Below are 19,347 nucleotides of genomic sequence, written 5' to 3' on the forward strand. Positions count from 1 at the left end.
TTGGGCTTAAATGTGAATAAATGATGACTTTCATTTTTTAGAGATGCCATGGACTCACCTTTGTGCAGTTGGCAGCTTTGGGTTCCAGGTCACTAAGAGTGACCAGATCCTGTAATAGACTGCTCTCCTGGTATCCTCCCTTTACCCCCCGGAGTTTAAAGTAGGCCTGAGGTTTACTGAGGATGAGCTGGAGGTTCACTGCAAACCCTGCCATGTCGATGGCAAATGGTCGATGAGGGTCAAACACTGTCCTCCAGCCGAACACTTTGCCAAAAGAGTTGATTTTAGGTGATTCAAAACGAAGACCTCCGACAAAGGCGACCGGCCAAACAGATGCTCTGCGAGTCCAACGCATCTGCAGAACATTGAAAAGGAAATGGGTCAGATGAAAAGACAGCTCAAAACAACCTCAGGACAGTAATGTCAAGATTAGTAGTTCTCAACTGGGTTTGCTTCAGAACCCAACACAGTTGACATCTTTTTAAAACAATTTTTTTGTTTGTTTAAACTACTAATTGGATGTTTTTTTGTTAATCATCGTTAAGCTTGGCAAAGTTTGAAGCACTGAACGCAGTGCTTTTGATGCTGTGTTTTCTCCTCACTTTTAAAAGCTTATTTTGCCATCTGAACTATGAATGATTATATAGTTAGTTACATTTTAGTATTTGCATTTAGCACTGTTTTTCCCTGCAACCCATTTTGGATTGATGAGGACCAAATTTGTTCCTGTCTTACCTCTTCAAACAGCTCCAGGCTGTAGGTATTGTCATCATCTGCAAAATAGACGATTCCTTTATGACCAGAGATGGGGTCGATGTTTCTCCTCAGCCAGCGGAGAGCCAGATTCCTCTGCACGGTGCCGCGTGGGATCCGTGAATCTCTGGGATTCGTTCGCACCTTGAGGTTCCTAGGAGTCTCAATGTTCAAGTGCGTGTAATTCAAACCTGTGTTCTCCAGCAGTCTAGACACAAGCAGCGTTTTCCCTGCAGAGTCCTCCACCACCAACCAGTGAAGGTTGGGGACGTGTAGGAGGGTGTTAGCAAGGCGGGTCAACTCTGCCTTCTGGACTGGCCTGCTGTAGGTTGGAGTTATCACGTGAAGAGTGGGCAGTGTGTCAGACCAAGGCGGGAGTCGGCTATAGATGTACTTCGTCCGGGTGACCTCCGTGATTTGCGTGTTCTCAGTGATGCAGGATTCTTGGAGTCTGAAGCCTCTTCTGTGAGCTCTGCTGACCCCTAACCTGTCATCTATCAAAAGAAGAGACAATCATCTGTCACAAAAAGAGACAATCAGTTGTATCTATCTATCTTTCTTTCTTTCTATCTATCTATCCTCATTAAATTACTTAAACAATTGGGAAGATTTTGGGGGCCTTGGGGGCCTGGGCAGCGCTGGCTGCCACCCCTGGAATTCGCTAGTTTGCTAGTTCGAATCCCAGGGCGTGATGAGTGACTCCAGCCAGGTCTCCTAACCAACCAAATTGGCCCGGTTGCTTGGGAGGGTAGAGTCACATGTGGTAACCTCCTTGTGGTCGCTATAATGTGGTTCATTCTTGGTGGGGCGCGTGATGAGTTGAGCATGGATGGCGTGAAGCCTCCACACGCGCTATGTCTCCATGGCAATGCGCTCAACAAGCCACGTGATAAGATGCGCGGGTTGGCGGTCTTAGACGCGGAGGCAACTGAGATTCGTCCTCCGTCACTCGGATTGAGGTGAATCACTATGCAACCACGAGGACTTAAAAGCGCATAGGGAATTGGGCATTCCAAATTGGGTGAAAATTGGGAAGATTTGAGAAGAGCTTTATGCCCTATAACAGTAGTCTAAAACAATGTTCAGATTGCTATCTGGCTACCAGATAACATTACCAATAGCCTGCACTATTGAATTGTGAACAATAAGACTAGAAACAGATATTGGGTCAGTTTTGATTTCATGTTAAGCATTCTATATTCGAAGGTAAGAGTCAGCTTTGTATTTACCTCTCTGAACTGGAAGCAAAGGGTTGCCAGAACGCTGATGCCAAATTGAGATGAGCAAAGTCCAGGGTAACACGATCAATACGAGTGCCAGAATGTCTCTTCTCTTCGGCATTTCCTCTTTCTGATCTGTGGAAACAAACTTCACGTTATTCTCTCTATCATGCATCATAGTGATTTATATCATTCAAAAGCTGAGCTAAGTCAAGTTCTTGCTACTTCAAAAGCTGCTGAAAAAATAGATACTTGGATGCTATTATTTCCCCCAGAAAATAGGTCAGCAAAAGTTTAAAGCTCTCAACTTTGCCTCTGTAGCATTCAAATAAAATATTAAAGAGACCAAAAACTGCTACTGCATCCTCTCAGTGTCAGAGCTCCAAAGATATGTTGAGTGTGTACATGTGTCTCTAACAAGCTGGGCTAAAATCACCATAGGCACTGAGGGGGAAACGTCCCGTCTAACATTCAAATTATTAGTTGATCAATATGGGTTTTTCAATGGGTCATTCTTAATTATTTGGACTGTGGTTATACTATGATACTGTGGCTATATCAGATACTGAGTAGAATTGTTTTGTTTCTCTCATCTGTCAGCATGATACAATGAGCTTGCCTGTGTCAAAGGTCAACGTCTGGGTGAGTCCATTGGGATCTGCAAAATGACAATAATTGACAGACAAAATCACCTTAACTTTCACATTTCATGTACAGTAAACATTTGGTGTAAAATTTCAAGTAAATATGTTTATTTTATGAATTAGGCAAGGTAAAACGAAAAAAATAAAAAACAAGCAAGCAAACAAATTAATAAACCAACAAACTAAAAATCTAATAAAAAATGAAAAATATGTTAATGATTTAACTAATTGATAAAAAAAATAAAAACATTTGGTTTCAGTTTCTCAATAGTTTTCACCCCACTTATGATAAATCAAATAAATTAATCATCGTGCACATAATTAACAGATACGTATTCCTGGTCAGCACATCACGCCATGAAAATTCATAGCTTCTCTAATCTGTTTTGTCGTTGCCACTGAACAAACTCTAGAGCTGCATCTTTTCTCTGGTTTAGCAGGTCATTCAGTCCATGAGAGTCTGTGAGGATTTCAGGACATTAAAGACAAAAAAGCTGGTACTAAATCAAGGAAAAGATAGAATTTTGCTTTAGAACAGAATTCTGTTTTGGCAACTCTGGAAATCCAGACATAAACACACACACACACACATTCCCTCGCTGTTTTTAATATGAGTGTTATATTTGGGTCAATCCATTGTGTACCACAGCTGAAGTCACAAAATAATGAGCATCACCAGGGATTCAGTTCTACATGCAGAGTTCAATTAAGGCACCAAACCATAAACAGGGTTTTGGATGCTTATGCATTTCAGCTGCATAGGTTTGAAGTTAGAAATACTGCATAATGACACATTTTTTTTTTTTTTTTTTTTTTTTAACATTTAACATATTCTAACCAGATTATAACCATATGCTTTTATATTCACACATAATCTATAATATTCTCCATAAAACTTTACATAACAGAAACTCCACTGACATTCCCATTCACATAATTCAAGACCAATGCATCTCAAGATTTCTGAAGATACTTTATAAAGATTTAAGCATTTTGCCTTTACCAATGTGTTACACAAACATCTTCCAATCAACATCTCAAGACTCACTCACACAAACGTCTTAACAACCAATGACATGATAGCAGCACTCCTCAGTGTCTCACATCTGTCTCGGTTTGTTGTGTGTGCTTTTTTACTAAAATTAGCTGTCATAAAAAACTGAAGCTCTATTTATTCAGCACAACTAAAAACAGCATAAAATTACTTGGCATCTGCACTTCCCATATTTTAAATGTTTAAACATTCTCTTATTTAAGCGGGTCATTTGATCACATCAGCGTCTGCTCTATAGAAAACTGTATAGACATATTTAAAGCAAAAACTGTTTGATGTAAAAGCCAGTTATACTTACATGCTCAATCTATTTCTCGTTGCTTTGACACAACCATTTACACACACTATATGTCAGTCAGATGTCCTGCTGATGGCCTTTGAGAGAGGAAGGACAATGAGAGCAGGCAAGAGAGACGGCTGCTGGGCTGGTGTGAGCAGTGCCAGGGCTAGCGGGGAGAGAAGAGGTCATCCCTCTGGAAGAATGCGTCCTCTCATTCAGACAACAAAGACTGCAATTGTGGACGCTGATGGGAGATGGCAGCAGATACAAAAGGCACTCATCAAAAACGACACCAACTGAAATTCTCTAAACATGAGGAATAATAAATGTTACCTTAAGGATGAAACTTTGTCTTATCCATGAGGGTTCTGAGATTGTTTTGAGGTTCTGAGATGCTGTGAAGTGTGTATTTTCTTCTTGACCATCACAGAAAGTCTCTCTGTTTAATTCGCAAACCAGATCACAGCACACAAGTGAAGCTGCCAAGGAAAGACTGTCTGGTCCAATGTGGAGAGGCTGGGTTTAAGAGAGGAGACAGATCAAAATGAGACAGCAAAATCAGACTGTGAAAATCAGACATTGAAATCAGACTCCAGTGGAGATCAAACAGTAAAATTAGTTTGAAAAGGAGATCAGACAGTAAAATCAGACTCAGATGGAGATCAGACAGTCAAATCAGACTGTGGAAATCAAACAGTGAAACTGCTCTAAGGTGAAGATCAGACAGTAAAATTAGACTGAGGTGGAGATTAGAGAATAAAATAAGACTCAGGTAGAAATCAGACATTAAAATCAGTCTGAAATTAATATCAGAGAGTAAAATAAGACTCTGTTAGAGATCAGACAGTGAAATCAGACTGAGGTGGAGATTAGACAGTAAATCAGACTGAGGTGGAGATTAGACAGTAAAATCAGTCTGAAAAGGAGATCAGACAGTAAATTATACTGAGGTGGAGATCAGACAGTAAAATCAGTCTGAAATGGAGATCAGACAGTGAAATTAGACTGAAGTGAAGATCAGACAGTAAAACAGATAGAGGTGCAGATCAGACAGTAAGATTTGACTGAGGTGGAGATCAGACAGTAAAATCAGTCTGAAATGGAGATCAGACATTAAATTATACTGAAGTGGAGATCAGACAGTAAAATCAGACTGAGGAGGAAATTAGTCAGTGACATCAGACTGTGGAAATTAGTTTAAGATGAAGATCAGCCTGATCAGTAAAATCAGGCTGAGGTATAATATTATAAACAAACAAAAATAACAAGCGACGATCATTTGTTAGCCATTGTCTAAAAAGACATTACTGGTACAGATAGCACAGTTTCCTGAATACCAACTCCACAATCTAAAAGTATGCATAATAACTGTTGCTATGGCAACAGAGGAACAAATCTGGTGGCAGATTGCTGGTATGAGCGACAGACGGGTCTCTCTGATACTGCTCCTCTCCTCTGTTCTCTCTCTCTTCCTCCCTGTATATATATATATATATATATATATATATATATATATATATATATATATATATATATATATATATATATATATATATACAGTATCTCTCTCCCTCACATATCTATGTGTATTGTTTCAATGTGAAATTAATTCCATCTTAACTCCATTCTGTTCAAAACGTGTGTGTCCACTGATGCTGAAACTGTTCTGCATTACTTCTGAGTTGCAAAGTTAATTCTCTAGTTTTAAGTGAATTAAAGTTTTTCTATATTTAAATCATTCCATCAGGTCATTAAAAGCCATTAAAGTAGTACTTCAATTCATGGGACAGTTGTTTTGATGCTGTGAGCTCCTGGGGGAGTATTGAATATGTATTGATGCCCTCCCTTATGTCACTGCTCTGTTTAAAACACCCTCTAAATGTCCTAATCAATGCATTCAGCCTGCAACAACTGAGCAAAACAGACAGATCATTCTGTATGGTCACGTCCATGTGCCTTATTAATCACAGGTTCTGAGCTGTAACAACAAAACCCATCATAAAAAACAGTGACACAGTTCAACCTCAAAGGGGTAGATCCCCCAAAAATGAAAATTCTGTTGTAAATTACTCACCCTCATTTCATTCCAAACAGGTATATAACAATTCTTCTGTGGAATACAAAAGGAGATGTTAGGCTGAATTGTAAGGACAGACAGCCTCAGTCACCATTCACTTTCATTGCATGGAAAAAAGATGCAATGTAAGTGAATAGGCACTGTGGTGGTCCACCTTATATCTCCCTTTGTTTTCCACGGAATGACATTAGGATGAGTAAATGATGACAGAATTTTAATTTTTGGGTGAACTATTCCTTTAAACTTTCTTATTTTAAGGGGGCTTGTAAAATGTATCAATTCAACACTAACAGTACATTTACACTGTGATTGTCTCTGAAATTCTGTGAGAGTTTTAACAATGATATTTACAAAACAGAAAGGAGTCAGAGCTGAAATAATAATGGTTCATCTTACTGATTGATGGTAAAAAGTGATTATTAGGAAAGAGATTATTTTACCTGAACGCCTTCCAAGTGTGCCAAGTCACACTCTGTAAAGAGTTTTTCTCTCTTCTCTCTCTTCTGCTCTCTTGCTCCTGCAATTGCTTTTCAGTAGCACAAAACAACAGCATTTATAGCAGCTTCTAATCTAAAACTTGCATCAGTATAGTGTGTAATTTACAGTTGAAGAAAGAAAACAAGACAGGCTGGGAGACACCTACACTCTAACACTCAAAATCTAATTTAAAAAAGACTGAAGCACTACTCTCTCTCTCTCTCTCTCTCTCTCTCTCTCTCTCTCTCTGTGAAGTCAATTTTTTAATCTTAACTATGATATTATGCAGTAAAAATAAGTTTAATAGGAAAGCTAACCTCTTAAACTTTGTCAAATCTGAGCTATTCTTGTGTACAGTTTTGGCAGCTGCACATTAAGTGGTGTGAATTTTAGGAAGGGGCAGTATGTCTAATGGTTAAGGATTTGGACTGTTAAATGTGCGTGTTCTCTAAATCTCTGAGGACATCACAACCTCATGGACACTTTTGTCCCTTCTATTTGTGTTTTATTGCAATAAAATGCTCTTTGAGGTTTGTTACTGCTATTCATTCTGTCTGTTCATGTCACTGTCTGGCCATAATGTATAAGGGAATAATAAATACATCCGCAGGAAATAAATATTAACAGAACATATGACATATACTGTACTATTATCTCAAGGCAAACTTGAGCAAACAGTATCTTGCACATGTGCTGTCTACTAGCGCCTTCTTGTGGTTGGATAAATCTTCGATAGGTTGATCTCCAAAAGAGGGCGGAGTAACTCCAGAAGGGGGTTGGGCCAAATCCAAGCCACTGTATCAAATTAATTAAACTTAATTAAAATTAAACTTTTCATTAAAACATTGGGGGAAAAAAAACCAATAATAATTAAAACCCACATTACTTTTATTATTATTATATTTATTTATTTTATTTTTTAATTTTTCAAAATAATTCAGCAATTATACTACTTACTTCTGGTACTTTGATATATATTTTTATCTATACTACTCCAGAACTGCAGTTTAAGTCACATTTTTACAGTAAACGTAAATAAATAAATAAATAAAAACCTGAAGTTTATACAATGTAAATATGCAGCAGAGGACTATGCTGTGCACCCCGCCCCTTCCCGTGACAGCGAAGGTACCTAAAGCCCGCCCACTACTCTATGAATGACAGCTTTACAGCCAATAGAACAACAGATTAGGGAAGGAGTTCCTACAACGGCGTGAATTTAGCACGAGCCCGGACTGATTGAGGTACATTTTATTCCTTAATTCTTACATTCGAAACCGTAAACTAACGTCAAACTTTGTAAACAAAATATATGTCGTGAATTATCTCATGTATACGCGATACTTTGGTATTGAAGATTTTATGGCAAGAAGGATGTGTGTTTTAGAGGTCAGAATCAGTGTTAATGTTGCATTGGTTGATTTTGATGCAGTGACGTCAGAGCGCCGTTGTATTTTATTTTGCGTGTTTATAATTGCGTACTTTGCGCGTGCTGGCACTCAAGCGCACGCTCGCGCTTTCAAGGCCATAGGGCATTTTACCAGTCATAAAAAGCGCAGGATGATTCAGGAGCAGGTGTACCAACCCCAATAGTAGCCACCTGCCAAAAACATCTCTTGTATTCACACGTTACGTATTGCATAGCTTCATTTATATGTGCCCACCTGTAATTTGGTTACGTTATTTTTATCCTATGTCTTGGCAGTGTTGCAAGAGGCATTCCCATAGATGACATATGCATCATGTTTCAAATTCATATCGATGTCAAATGGCACTTCAGATGTGCCAATGCCACTCAAGTTACCCATAGTATTTGTGTCTGCATGAGGGCTGTAGAAAGTGCAGATAATCTTTTGAAAGGATACTCTGTTCCTGCCTAAACTGTTTTGATTGTGAAAGTCTATAGTGCCGGTCTAGCTCAGACACAGGCCCACTTCATAGCACGCAATGGGCTGCTGCTGCGTGCATTGAGAGCGAAGTAAACTAAATTTGAGATGTTTTGCAGGTACACCAGTGAATGCTGAATGGAGAGATGCTGCTTGTCACCCATGCACAGAATTAAGGCACCTGGAGTGGAGCTGAGAAGATGTGGATCCCCTCTTAGAAGGCTGATGAAATGAATCAGATCTTTGGATCATATTTAAAAAGTCTGATTTTGTAATGTTTCATTGGGAGATGGTTGGTTATTAGAACTGAAAGGTTTCCAGCCTATTGGATCTGTTTTCAACATTTTTAATAACACCAGTGTGTGTTATTGGCTGCTGGATCTTGGATTTCTTTTCTGCTCAGTTTTCTTTAATTATTATTATTAAATATTATATATATTTATTCATCATCTCATTGGTGCAATCATGGGAGCAACTGGTTATGGATATTATCGCACTGTTATATTCATCTCAATGTTTGTGGGATACATGCTGTATTACTTCAACCGGAAGACTTTCTCCTTTCTGATGCCATCAGTCATGGATGAAATTGACCTGGATAAAGAAGAGCTTGGTGAGTGTGTATGTCTCCTGTCTATCCAGGAAAGGTTTTGGATTGGATTTTTAGATTTTGCATTTTGTACTGTAACACAGAATTCCTTCTTTAAAGCGTAAGTGTGTAATTTCTGTGCCACTTGTGTCACCAAATGGATTTGCAAAAATATTTATTGTTTTTGAACAGGTTTCCCCTGAACACTTCCCTTCTGTTATTGGTTGGACTAACAGATACAGTACTTCCTACCACAATCTCACACAGTTGTCTTTGCCAGTGTTAGCTGATTGGGATGCACAAAAGAAACAAAATGTTTTTTTGATAGTGCAAAACATTTGGGGGGGGGGGAGCAACCGTCAGTTAAAGGAATATTTTGCCCAAAAATTTAAATTCTCTCATCATTTATTCACCCTCATGCCATCCCAGATGTGCATGACATTCTTTCTTCTGCCGAACACAAACAAAGATTTTTAGAAGAATATCTCAGCTCTGTTGGTCCATGCAAGTGAATTGTGACCAAAACTTTGAAGCTCCAAAAACCTCATAAAGGCAGCATAAAAGTAATTAATACAAATCCAGTGGTTTAATCCATGTCTTCTGAAGCAATCTAATTCTTCCTGAGTTGAAATAAAACTTTGTATGCATCTGCTCCAGATATCCTGTTTTTTAATAATTGTATTATTAATTATACAGTATTTAAAATGTAACATTAACATGAGAGTAAGTTAAGTGCATCCTTTATAAAAAAAATATAAAGCCAAACGTAAATGTGTAAAAATGTTGAACAGATTCATGGGGAAAAATATTGACCGACTAGTAATTCCAGTGTCGACTTGCAGCATCAGTACCGTTTACAGTATTTGACTAGTATCGCACATCCCTAAAAAGGAGTAATATTTTGGTTTGTTCTCAACCAAAACTGATTGGATCGTTTCAGAAAACATGGATTAAACCACTGGAGCCTTATGGATTGCTTTTATGCTGCATTTATGTGCTTTTTGGAGCTTCGAAATTTTGGTCACCATTCAATTGCATTGTATGGACCTACAGAGCAGAGATATTCTTCTAAAAATCTTTGTGTTCTGCGCTAGAAAGAAAGTCATACACATATGGGATGACATGAGGGTAAGTAAATGATGAGAGAATTTTCATTTTTGGGGAATGATCCCTTTAAGTTACCTATAGTTGTAAAAATGTCACACTTCAGTTTAAATATCTGTCTTACTCAGCCAGGTCACATTATTTAGGAAAGCCATCAAGTACCCAGAATAGTGAAAGTCCTTTCCAACTTGTTTTTTTCCTGTGATGCAGGTCTGATCACCAGCAGTCAGACTCTGGCCTACGCTATCAGTAAGTTTATCAGCGGAGTGCTTTCGGATCAAATTAGTGCTCGCTGGCTCTTCTCCATTGGGCTTTGCATCGTGGGCATCATAAACATCTTCTTTTCCTGGTCGACTACTGTCATAATGTTTACCATTCTTTGGTTCATGAATGGGTTCGGTCAGGGTTTCGGCTGGCCACCATGTGGAAAAGTGCTTCGGAAGGTAACTCTTTCAATGGATAGTTCACACAAAAATATAAAATTATATAATCATTTACTCACTCTCATGTTGTTCCAAACCGTATTTCTTTCTTTAATGTAATACAAAAAGAGATGTTAGGCAGAAGGTTAGGGACTGACTGCCTCAATCACTCTTCACTTTCATTGTATAGAAAAAAAAAGAGCAATGTCAGGATTCATCAAATTTCCCCTCTTGTGTTTAACATAAAAAAATAAAAAAATCATGAGTTTAAAACAAGATGAGGGTTAGGGATAGGTTTACCTTTAAATCTAGTCTGTGTACACCTTGAAGAGTTGGCACTTTGCCAGAAATAATTAGGAATTCTAAACTCTGACCTCATACTGCTTGGCAATGGGTGCCAGTGTGTATTCGAGACTCATAATTTTCATTTATTTCATTATTCATTTGGCAGATGCTTTTATCCAAAGCAACTTACAAAAGAGGAAAGACAGTGGTACGAAAAGTGCCATATTACAAAGTTTCACTAGCATCAGAATAGCATTCAAAACAGATTAAAGTGCAACATGGAATTTTTTTTTTTTTTAAGTGACTGGTTAAGTGGTTATGGAAAAGATGTGTTTTTGGCAGTTTTTTGAAGACAGAAAGTGAGTCAGCTTCACGGATGGAGTTGGGAAGGTCATTCCATCAACGTGGTATGATGAAGCCGAAAGTCCGGAAAAGTGTTTAGGTGCCTTGTGTTGGTACAACAAGTTCATCAGTTCAATACCGGCCACATGCAAGTGGAGTCAAGCTGGGATCTTTACTCAGATCTAATTAAAGAAGCCAGCAGCAGTTATCTATGCCAGACCAGCCTGGAAGCACTTGTTGGTCCCCAAAACTATTTATGTCATACATTTAAGAGGATGATCATCACGTGTATATTAGGCCTTTATCCAGCATGCTTTTGAATTAAGGTTAAACTAAAAATTATTTGGCATTCTGATTTGAAATATCCAGGATCACTACTATTGTTTGACACAGCAGTCTCCTGTATGATGCAACAGAAAGAGAGAATAAATAGTCTTTGGTATGCACACAGTCGTGTGTTTTGTGTTTCACAGAAAAGACCATTCTTTGCAAGCATAAACTAACATGCACACATAAATAGCCATGCAGTCACTGTAGTTAAAGAAATTTGAACACACAAATTATTTTATATAAAAACATTATTTATTAAAATGATTTATATATAATTTATATAAAGAGAATTAAGCCTTTTTTAGGACCAACACATTTTTTTTGCAGTTTGTGACATTTTCATGAAAGGTAAACATATTTGAATACGTCCTGAACTTTTACTTTTGAGGTGTTTTTTTATTCATTTTTTTGTATTTCCCATTATTCTCATCATTTTGATTCTCATTAAATTGTCATTATATAAATAATGATTTTATTTAAATGAGCATAAATTAAAGTTAGTACAACAAATACTACTAAGATGTATGAATAATTTACTATTTAAAGAATATATATTTTTGCATTACAGTAATTATTATTTTTTATTTGATAATATAATTGATAATTTAGTCCAAACAAAATTATTTAAGAAAATCTTTTAACTAGATTTATATATATATATATATATATGTATATATATGTTTTTTTTTTTTCTTTATTAATTTCTTTTAATTTTGGAGTGAAATCCACACATGGTTTTGTGAAATTCACCCTTCTATACAGTTATGTTGACATGCTGTTGACTGTTAAAATTACCTTATTCTGGCTTTTTTTAGTGGTTTGAACCGTCTCAGTTTGGGACATGGTGGGCCATCCTGTGCTGCAGTATGAACCTGGCAGGTAGTTTGGGACCCATCATCACTACAGTGTTGGTTCAGTACTATAACTGGAGAATCATCATGTCCATGTCTGGAGTCATCTGCATGGCCATCGCTGTCATTTGCCTTCTGCTGGTGAAGAATGAGCCCAATGATGTTGGGCTGCCCAGCATTGATCCTAGAGCTAAAATGGGCACAGGAAAGAAGGGAGGTAAGAAACATGTGTCATCAGGGCTGGACTTTAATAATCCACTGTTTGACAAAAGCAAATATTTGCTTCTGTACAGTGCTGCTTAAACACTACAGGTATGGCCACTATATTTGTTTAAAATATTGAAATAAACTTTTACATCTTATAAAAACCCTGGTGATAAAGACATTCCAAATAAAGGAAAATAAATCATATTTTATATACACTGGCAGCCAAAAGTTTGGAATAATGTACATATTTTGTTGTTTTGGAAGGAAATTGGTACTTTAATTCACCAAAGTGGCATTCAACTGATCACAAAGTATAGTCAGGACATTACTGATGTAAAAAACAGCACCATCACTATTTGAAAAAAGTCATTTTTGATCAAATCTAGACAGGCCCCATTTCCAGCAGCCATCACTCAAGCTGACAGCTTCATTGAATTCTACCCGCTCAACACCAGTTTCATGTACAACAGTAAAGAGAAGACTCAGGGGTGCAGGCCTTATGGGAAGAATTGCAAAGAAAAAAACACTTTTGAAACAGAAAAACAAAAAGAAAAGGTTAGAGTGGGCAGAGAAACACAGACATTGGACAACAGATAATTGGAAAAGAGTGTTATGGATCTTAACCCCATTGAGCTTTTGTGGGATCAGCTAGACTGTAAGGTGCGTGAGAAGTGCCCGACAAGACAAACACATCTATGGCAAGTGCTACAGGAAGTGTGGGGTGAAATGTCACCTGAGTATCTGGTGACAAAATGACAAACTGACAGCTAGAATGCCAAGGATCTGCAAAGCTGTCATTGCTGCACGTGGAGGATTTTTTTATGAGAACTCTTTGAAGTAGTTTAAGAAGTTCTGGACATTTGTTTTCAAATTGTAATAGATATTTTTCATGTTATTAATGTCCTGACTATATTTTGTGATCAGTTGAATGCCACTTTGGTGAATAAAAGTACCAATATCTTTCCATAAGAGCAAAATCTGTACATTATTCCAAACTGTTGGCAGCCAGTGAATATATACACTGTGTGTGTGTATAGGGGATTTGCACTGCAAAGGTTTTAGCCAATCATAACAAAAACCGAGTGTTTCAGACAGCGAGCCAGAGACAGGGTGTAAAAAGGTCATTTAATACTGTAATTTGACTGTTTTTTGTGCAATTAACATTATAAATAAACCAAAAGGAAAATAAAAAAGTAATTAAAAAAAAGGCATGACATTACCCCTTTATGACCTGTTTAGTGAATTTAATATTTCAAGCAATTGAGGATCAAGTAATTGATTAATACATTTTTTTTTAAACATTCCACTTTTTATGCTGTCATAGTTCACTGTTAAGTTCACTTTATGTTGTAATGTTTATAATTCACTACTGGCTGCTGCTCCCGTCATTCAACTCAGCCTCCACCCCTTTTTCCAGTTCCTAATGATGAAAGCACCTTGAAAGAGTTCCTGCTGTCTCCCTACCTTTGGGTGCTGTCTGCAGGCTACCTGGTCGTGTTTGGGGTGAAGATCACCTGCACTGATTGGGGTCAACTCTTTCTCATGCAGGAGAAAGGCCAGTCTGCTATGATGGGTGAGTTGGTTACTTTACTTGAAGTATCAGTGTTTGGTTGCTTGTTCATTCAGAACCATTGCTTCATCCTTTTAAGTTTGAACTTAGATTTAATCAGAATGAAGGTGTTCTGAATACAGCCATTCTACCTCTTTAAGTTCTAACACTGTCTGTGTTGTTTGGCCTATGTGAGGATGATAATGTGTTTGTATGTTTTCTGCAGGCAGTTCGTACATGAGTGCACTGGAAGTTGGTGGGTTCTTTGGCAGCATTGGAGCTGGTTATCTGTCTGACAGGGCTGTTGCGAGGGTGAGTACAAGTGCAATGTAAACAGACCATTAATAGGTTGATTTCCATCTATACATTGGAAATGTATTGAAGCAAAGATGTTAATAAACGCACAATAACTTCTGTGTGGACTGTTGTACAGCAAGGGCTGGGTATCTATGGTAACCCTCGTCATGGGCTGCTGCTGATGATGATGGCAGGCATGGCTGTGTCTATGTACCTCTTTCGGGTCACTATCACGCCAGAGACACCAGAGGTGAACTTGTTTATGACATTTTAGTTTCAGAATTTAAGTATGAGCCTGCCCCTATTCGTATTTGGGTATATTTTTCCAGAATGATTTAGCTATATGTTCTTCCATTAAATACATATATATATGCTTTCTTAGGAAGCACCACTGTGGGTTTTGGCTCTCCATCCACTTTCAGTTCTCACTGGCGTGTCAGAGAAAGAGGTATAGCTCCCCAACCTTTTACTAGAATCATGTTTAAACTGATTTTCGCCATCACCATGATCGTCATGCTTAAATTCTGAATGTAGTCCAACCGTTTCTCTCGCTCTCTCTGTTTTATAGCTTTGGATTTTGATTCTTGGTGCTGCTTTTGGATTTTCCTCGTACGGACCAATCGCCTTGTTTGGGGTGATTGCAAGTGAGAGTGCCCCCTCCAATTTTTGTGGAACGTCCCATGCCATAGTAGCTCTGATGGCAAATGGTAAGTCTTTTGAAAATTAATTTCAGAATAAAATCCATCTACATGAAGAAAGACGAGTATAAAAAGTCACGTTTTTATTGCTAAAGTTTTCTATGTTGACATATTTTCCTAAAGGTTTGGTTGAGTGGATTTTTAATGAATTATTTTTTTATTTGTTTTTCAGTTGGTGCTTTCATTGCTGGTCTGCCATTCAGCACCATTGCAAAACGCTACAGCTGGGACACGGCATTCTGGGTAGCAGAGGTCTCCTGTGCTGCAATAACAGTTTGTTTCTTCTTTGTGCGAAACATGCGCACTAAAATGGGCCGTGTACCTAAAAAGATGGACTAATCGTCTGAAAATGAACCTATCAGAGTTCCCTGCAAATGTGACAGCCAATCAGAGACCGTCAGGACATCTGTTCCGAAAGAATGGCTCCATGGTTTTAATGTCAGTGTTACTGTTATTTTAATTGACACTTTTTTTAATTTTTTTTTTTTTTTTTTACTTGCACTCAGATCGCCTTCAGTATCACATTATATCACATTTCTTTCAGCAGAAATAGCAGTACATTGACACTTCAGCTAGAGATGGCTCAACAGTACATCTTTCAAAAGAACAAAGCTTGTACTGTTTTATAAAATAGAAATGTTTACGTACAAGGTCTGGAGAGTTGTTTAGTTTCTTAGTGTGCAATAACTTAAATTATATCACACGAATGGTAATGTTTCTTTAACATGGAGGTTTTAATTTGCGCTTGTATTTACATGCCACTAGTTAGGTATGCCTCTTTGTTATTTGTGTAACAGCTTTTCTAGAACTTACAAATGATTACTTACAAATCATTTTGCACTTTAAAAATCTGTACCGATGCCACTGTTACCACTTCAAGGAATTTAATTCTTAAATGTGTTACCAGTTATGACTAGTAATTTCATGTACTCAGCATTATCCTTTATGATGTGTAAAGGTGTGAAAAATTTAAATTAAAATTGTATTATCCGTATCAACAGAATTATTTTAAACACTGTACTTCTCCAACAGTATATATATATATATATATATATGTACACATATAATATACCAATCAGCTACAACATTAAAACCACCTTCCTAATATTGTGTATTTCCCCCTCGTGCCGCCAGAACATGCCACATGCCACTGATCAGCAGTTACAGAAATACTCAAACCAGCCCATCTGGCACCAACAATCATGCCACGGTCCAAATCACTGAGATCACATTTTTTCCCCATTGTGATGGTTGATGTGATCATTAACTGAAGCTCCTGACCCGTATCTTCGTGATTTTATGCATTGCATTGCTGCCACACGATTGGCTGATTAGATAATCACATGGATGATTGTTGGTGCCAGACGGGCTGGTTTGAGTATTTCTGTAACTGCTGATCTCCTGGGATTTTCACACACAACAGTCTCTAGAATTTACTCAGAATGGTGCCAAAAACAAAAAACATCCAGTTAGCAGCAGTTCTGTAGATGGAAGATCAACAGAGAATGTTGATGAGAGAGATCAACAGAGAATGTCCAGACTGGTTTGAACTGACAAAGTCTACAGTAACTCAGATAACCGCTCTGTACAATTGTGGTGAGAATCAGTATGCTTTTCTGAGATGTGGGTTGGCGCTGTTCTGGTGGCACGAGGGGGACCTACACAATATTAGGCAGGTGGTTTTAATGTTATGGCTGATCGTGTATATATATTGTTCTTGCTTAATTTAATTTTGAGCATACACTTTTTTTAAGAATTTTTATATTTTCACATGACTGTGGTGTTAAACTGCCAGGCACTGTGAAATAATAGATTCTAGCTTCTGTATATTTAAACTTAAGTAGCTCATTTAGTGCATCCCACAGCAAAGGATTCACAGTTAGATGGGGAGTTTGATTAAAACTCTCTTTCATATACAGTATATCTTAAAGATGAACCACCATATTATGTAGGCTACAACTGCAAGACCTTCTGGCTGGCAACCTGTCACCAGCATAAAGTTGCCAATATTTCTTTCTTGAATGTCTTGGAACTTCTGCATGGGAGTCAAATGTACAATAAAGCATGTAAAAGACAGAAAACTAATTTTGCTACAAAATAAAATAATAATTATTATTTATTTAAAGGGGACATGATGACATACCATTTTAATATTTTCCTTGAGGTTCACTTATAATATTCAAGAGGTTTATTCCTCATTTTGACCCTCTGTCAGAAACCCTCTGTTTTTGTGCTGGTTCTCCTTTAAGACTTGACAGAAAATGCCCACTGTTATGACTGGCTCTCTGCTCTTTACCAACCTGCCACCTCACTGCTCACCGCTACTGGGCAGTGCTACAGAAGTGATGTGGTAAATTAGGTGTTTATGTGTTGTTGTGGAGGCAGTCAGATGCAAATATCTACCACAGTGTGACATCACAATGTGGAGGAAGTAGATAATGAGTCGTTTTGGCAGCTTGGTTTAAACAAGGAAGTTTTGAGTTCATAAATGTATAACCTCTTATTTGTTAAAATAGTCCTTATGTCATGGCCCCTTTAAGGTTAAAAATTGGTGACTATCAAATTTTTTAATATGGCATACAAAAATGGTATATGTGAAATATTAAGATTTGAACCTTTGGTGTGACATGAAATATTCTGTGTAGTCATAGAATTTTAATGAATAAGTATTTAAAGAATTAGTAACTTTCTGTATAAAATAGTTTTAGACAGAGTGTCAGCATGTCACAATGCAGGACATATCAACTTCCTCCAAGTTTTTCTTGTCAACTACTACCCATATGCATCTCTCTCTCTCCCTCAAAGCTGTGACCTGTAACCTCGCACATTAGTGCATCTGGCAGCTTGTTTCAGCAAAAGTTATGACTAGTTTTTGCCATTTTAGACATTATATCTTTGAAGCTTGAGTTATGGTCTTTTGTATAGGTAAATAAACAAACAAAAAAGTATCCAACTCTTCTTGTGATCACATTTTAGTCACATTTGATTTTTTACAGTTTTGCAGACAAACGTCAGTCTATGTCTAGAACAAATGCAAATGATTTGTTTTAAATAACAGCATGACATGATGTATACGAAATCACACGTATCCAGGGGTGTAAAGTACTTGAGTAAAAATATTTAAGTATTATTTTTTGGGATTTGTACTTTGCTCTAATAGTGCAATTTAAACAGAATACTTTTACTTTTACTTAATTACATTTTCAAATAAATATAGTACTTTTTACACCTTACAATTTTATTTAAACTTCAAAAGTACTCGTTACATTTTTGCAGATCAATTTCTTTCATCTTACTGGACTGATGCTGCCTTTTCACTGCATCCGACTGAGGTCAGTCATTATAAATGCAGTGTCCCACAGTGGCTGTGTGGAATTCTGACCACCTGGAGAGGCAGAATTTCAGATCTGATTTGAGCTTCGGATACGTTGAAATATTTATGTAACTAGACCATATGTGACCGCCCGACTGAGTGTGATGTATTCATTAAAAACAGCATGAAGTGAGAAACACCGACAGTTTTTGTCCGAAACTTTATTCTAAATGCCTGCTTCTTCTACAGATTGGACATTTATGAAGTCTAAATGTATCATTCACATTGAAAATATATACATAAAAACAAAAGGCTTTTGTAATTAAATGTGCACATGTCATTTATCTCTGCATTTGCCTTCATATTTTAATCATATCTATAATTTTCTACTCCCTATTTGCTGAATTTTTATTCTTCTTGTTTAGTCACTTGTCATAACTAGACTGGACTATTGTAACGCTCTCATTGCAGGCCTCCCTGCATGTGCAATTAGACTCCTGCAAATGATCCAGAATGCAGCAGCACATCTGGTCTTTAATCGGCCAAAGAGAGCGCATGTTACACCACTCCTTGTCTCTCTCCACTGGCTGCCGGTTGATGCACGTATCAAAATTCAAGGCTCTGATGCTGGCATACAGAACAGTCACTGGGTCTGCTCCAGCATTCCTAAAATCATTTCTGCAGAGCTACGTGCCCACTAAAAGCCTGCGATCAGCTAAGGAACGTTGCCTTGTTGTACCAACTCAAAGAGGCACCAAAACACTTTCCCGGACTTTCGGCTTCATCATACCACGTTGGTTGAATGACCTTCCCAACTCCATCCGTGAAGCTGACTCACTTTCTGTCTTCAAAAAATGACCAAAAACACATCTTTTCCATGAGCACTTAACCGGTCACTAAAAAATAAATAAATAAAAATAAAATAAAAATTCTTGTTGCACTTTAATCTGTTTTGAATACTATTCTGAT

General features: G+C 37.5%; 2 protein-coding genes across 4 annotated transcripts in view; one reads left to right on the top strand and one right to left on the bottom strand.

Annotated features, from left to right (window-relative positions):
• Window positions 1-6,605, bottom strand: part of LOC127432893 (galactosylgalactosylxylosylprotein 3-beta-glucuronosyltransferase 1-like) — a 10,766-nt gene extending 4,161 nt beyond the window's left edge. For both annotated transcript variants that reach the window (XR_007895806.1, XM_051684402.1), the window contains exons 1-7: window positions 6,469-6,605; window positions 4,285-4,467; window positions 3,970-4,195; window positions 2,593-2,631; window positions 1,983-2,108; window positions 736-1,247; window positions 59-355 (exon numbers count right to left, since the gene is read on the bottom strand). Coding sequence is in view for 1 of the 2 variants with exons in the window: in XM_051684402.1 (XP_051540362.1) it covers window positions 59-355; window positions 736-1,247; window positions 1,983-2,094 (921 nt within the window). In the remaining variant the exon portion in view is untranslated. The remainder of the gene's footprint in view (window positions 1-58; window positions 356-735; window positions 1,248-1,982; window positions 2,109-2,592; window positions 2,632-3,969; window positions 4,196-4,284; window positions 4,468-6,468) is intronic.
• A 1,092-nt stretch (window positions 6,606-7,697) lies between these two features.
• LOC127432892 (glucose-6-phosphate exchanger SLC37A4-like) lies at window positions 7,698-17,150 on the top strand. Of its 2 annotated transcripts, none has more exons than XM_051684400.1 (10): window positions 7,698-7,749; window positions 8,511-9,004; window positions 10,295-10,527; window positions 12,279-12,531; window positions 13,939-14,094; window positions 14,297-14,382; window positions 14,504-14,617; window positions 14,750-14,815; window positions 14,936-15,074; window positions 15,238-17,150. In XM_051684400.1, exons 2-10 carry the CDS (start codon window positions 8,857-8,859, stop codon window positions 15,402-15,404), a joined length of 1,362 nt encoding a protein of 453 aa, XP_051540360.1. In that variant the 5' UTR covers window positions 7,698-7,749; window positions 8,511-8,856; the 3' UTR covers window positions 15,405-17,150. The 2 variants fall into 2 exon arrangements, with proteins under 2 accessions (XP_051540360.1, XP_051540361.1); XM_051684401.1 differs by lacking the exon at window positions 7,698-7,749 and adding an exon at window positions 9,173-9,221 and having other exon boundaries at window positions 8,842-9,004.
• The last annotated feature ends 2,197 nt before the right edge of the window (window positions 17,151-19,347 follow it).

This window comes from Myxocyprinus asiaticus, chromosome 42 (assembly GCF_019703515.2).
Source record: "Myxocyprinus asiaticus isolate MX2 ecotype Aquarium Trade chromosome 42, UBuf_Myxa_2, whole genome shotgun sequence".
Taxonomy (NCBI): Eukaryota; Metazoa; Chordata; class Actinopteri; order Cypriniformes; family Catostomidae; genus Myxocyprinus; species Myxocyprinus asiaticus.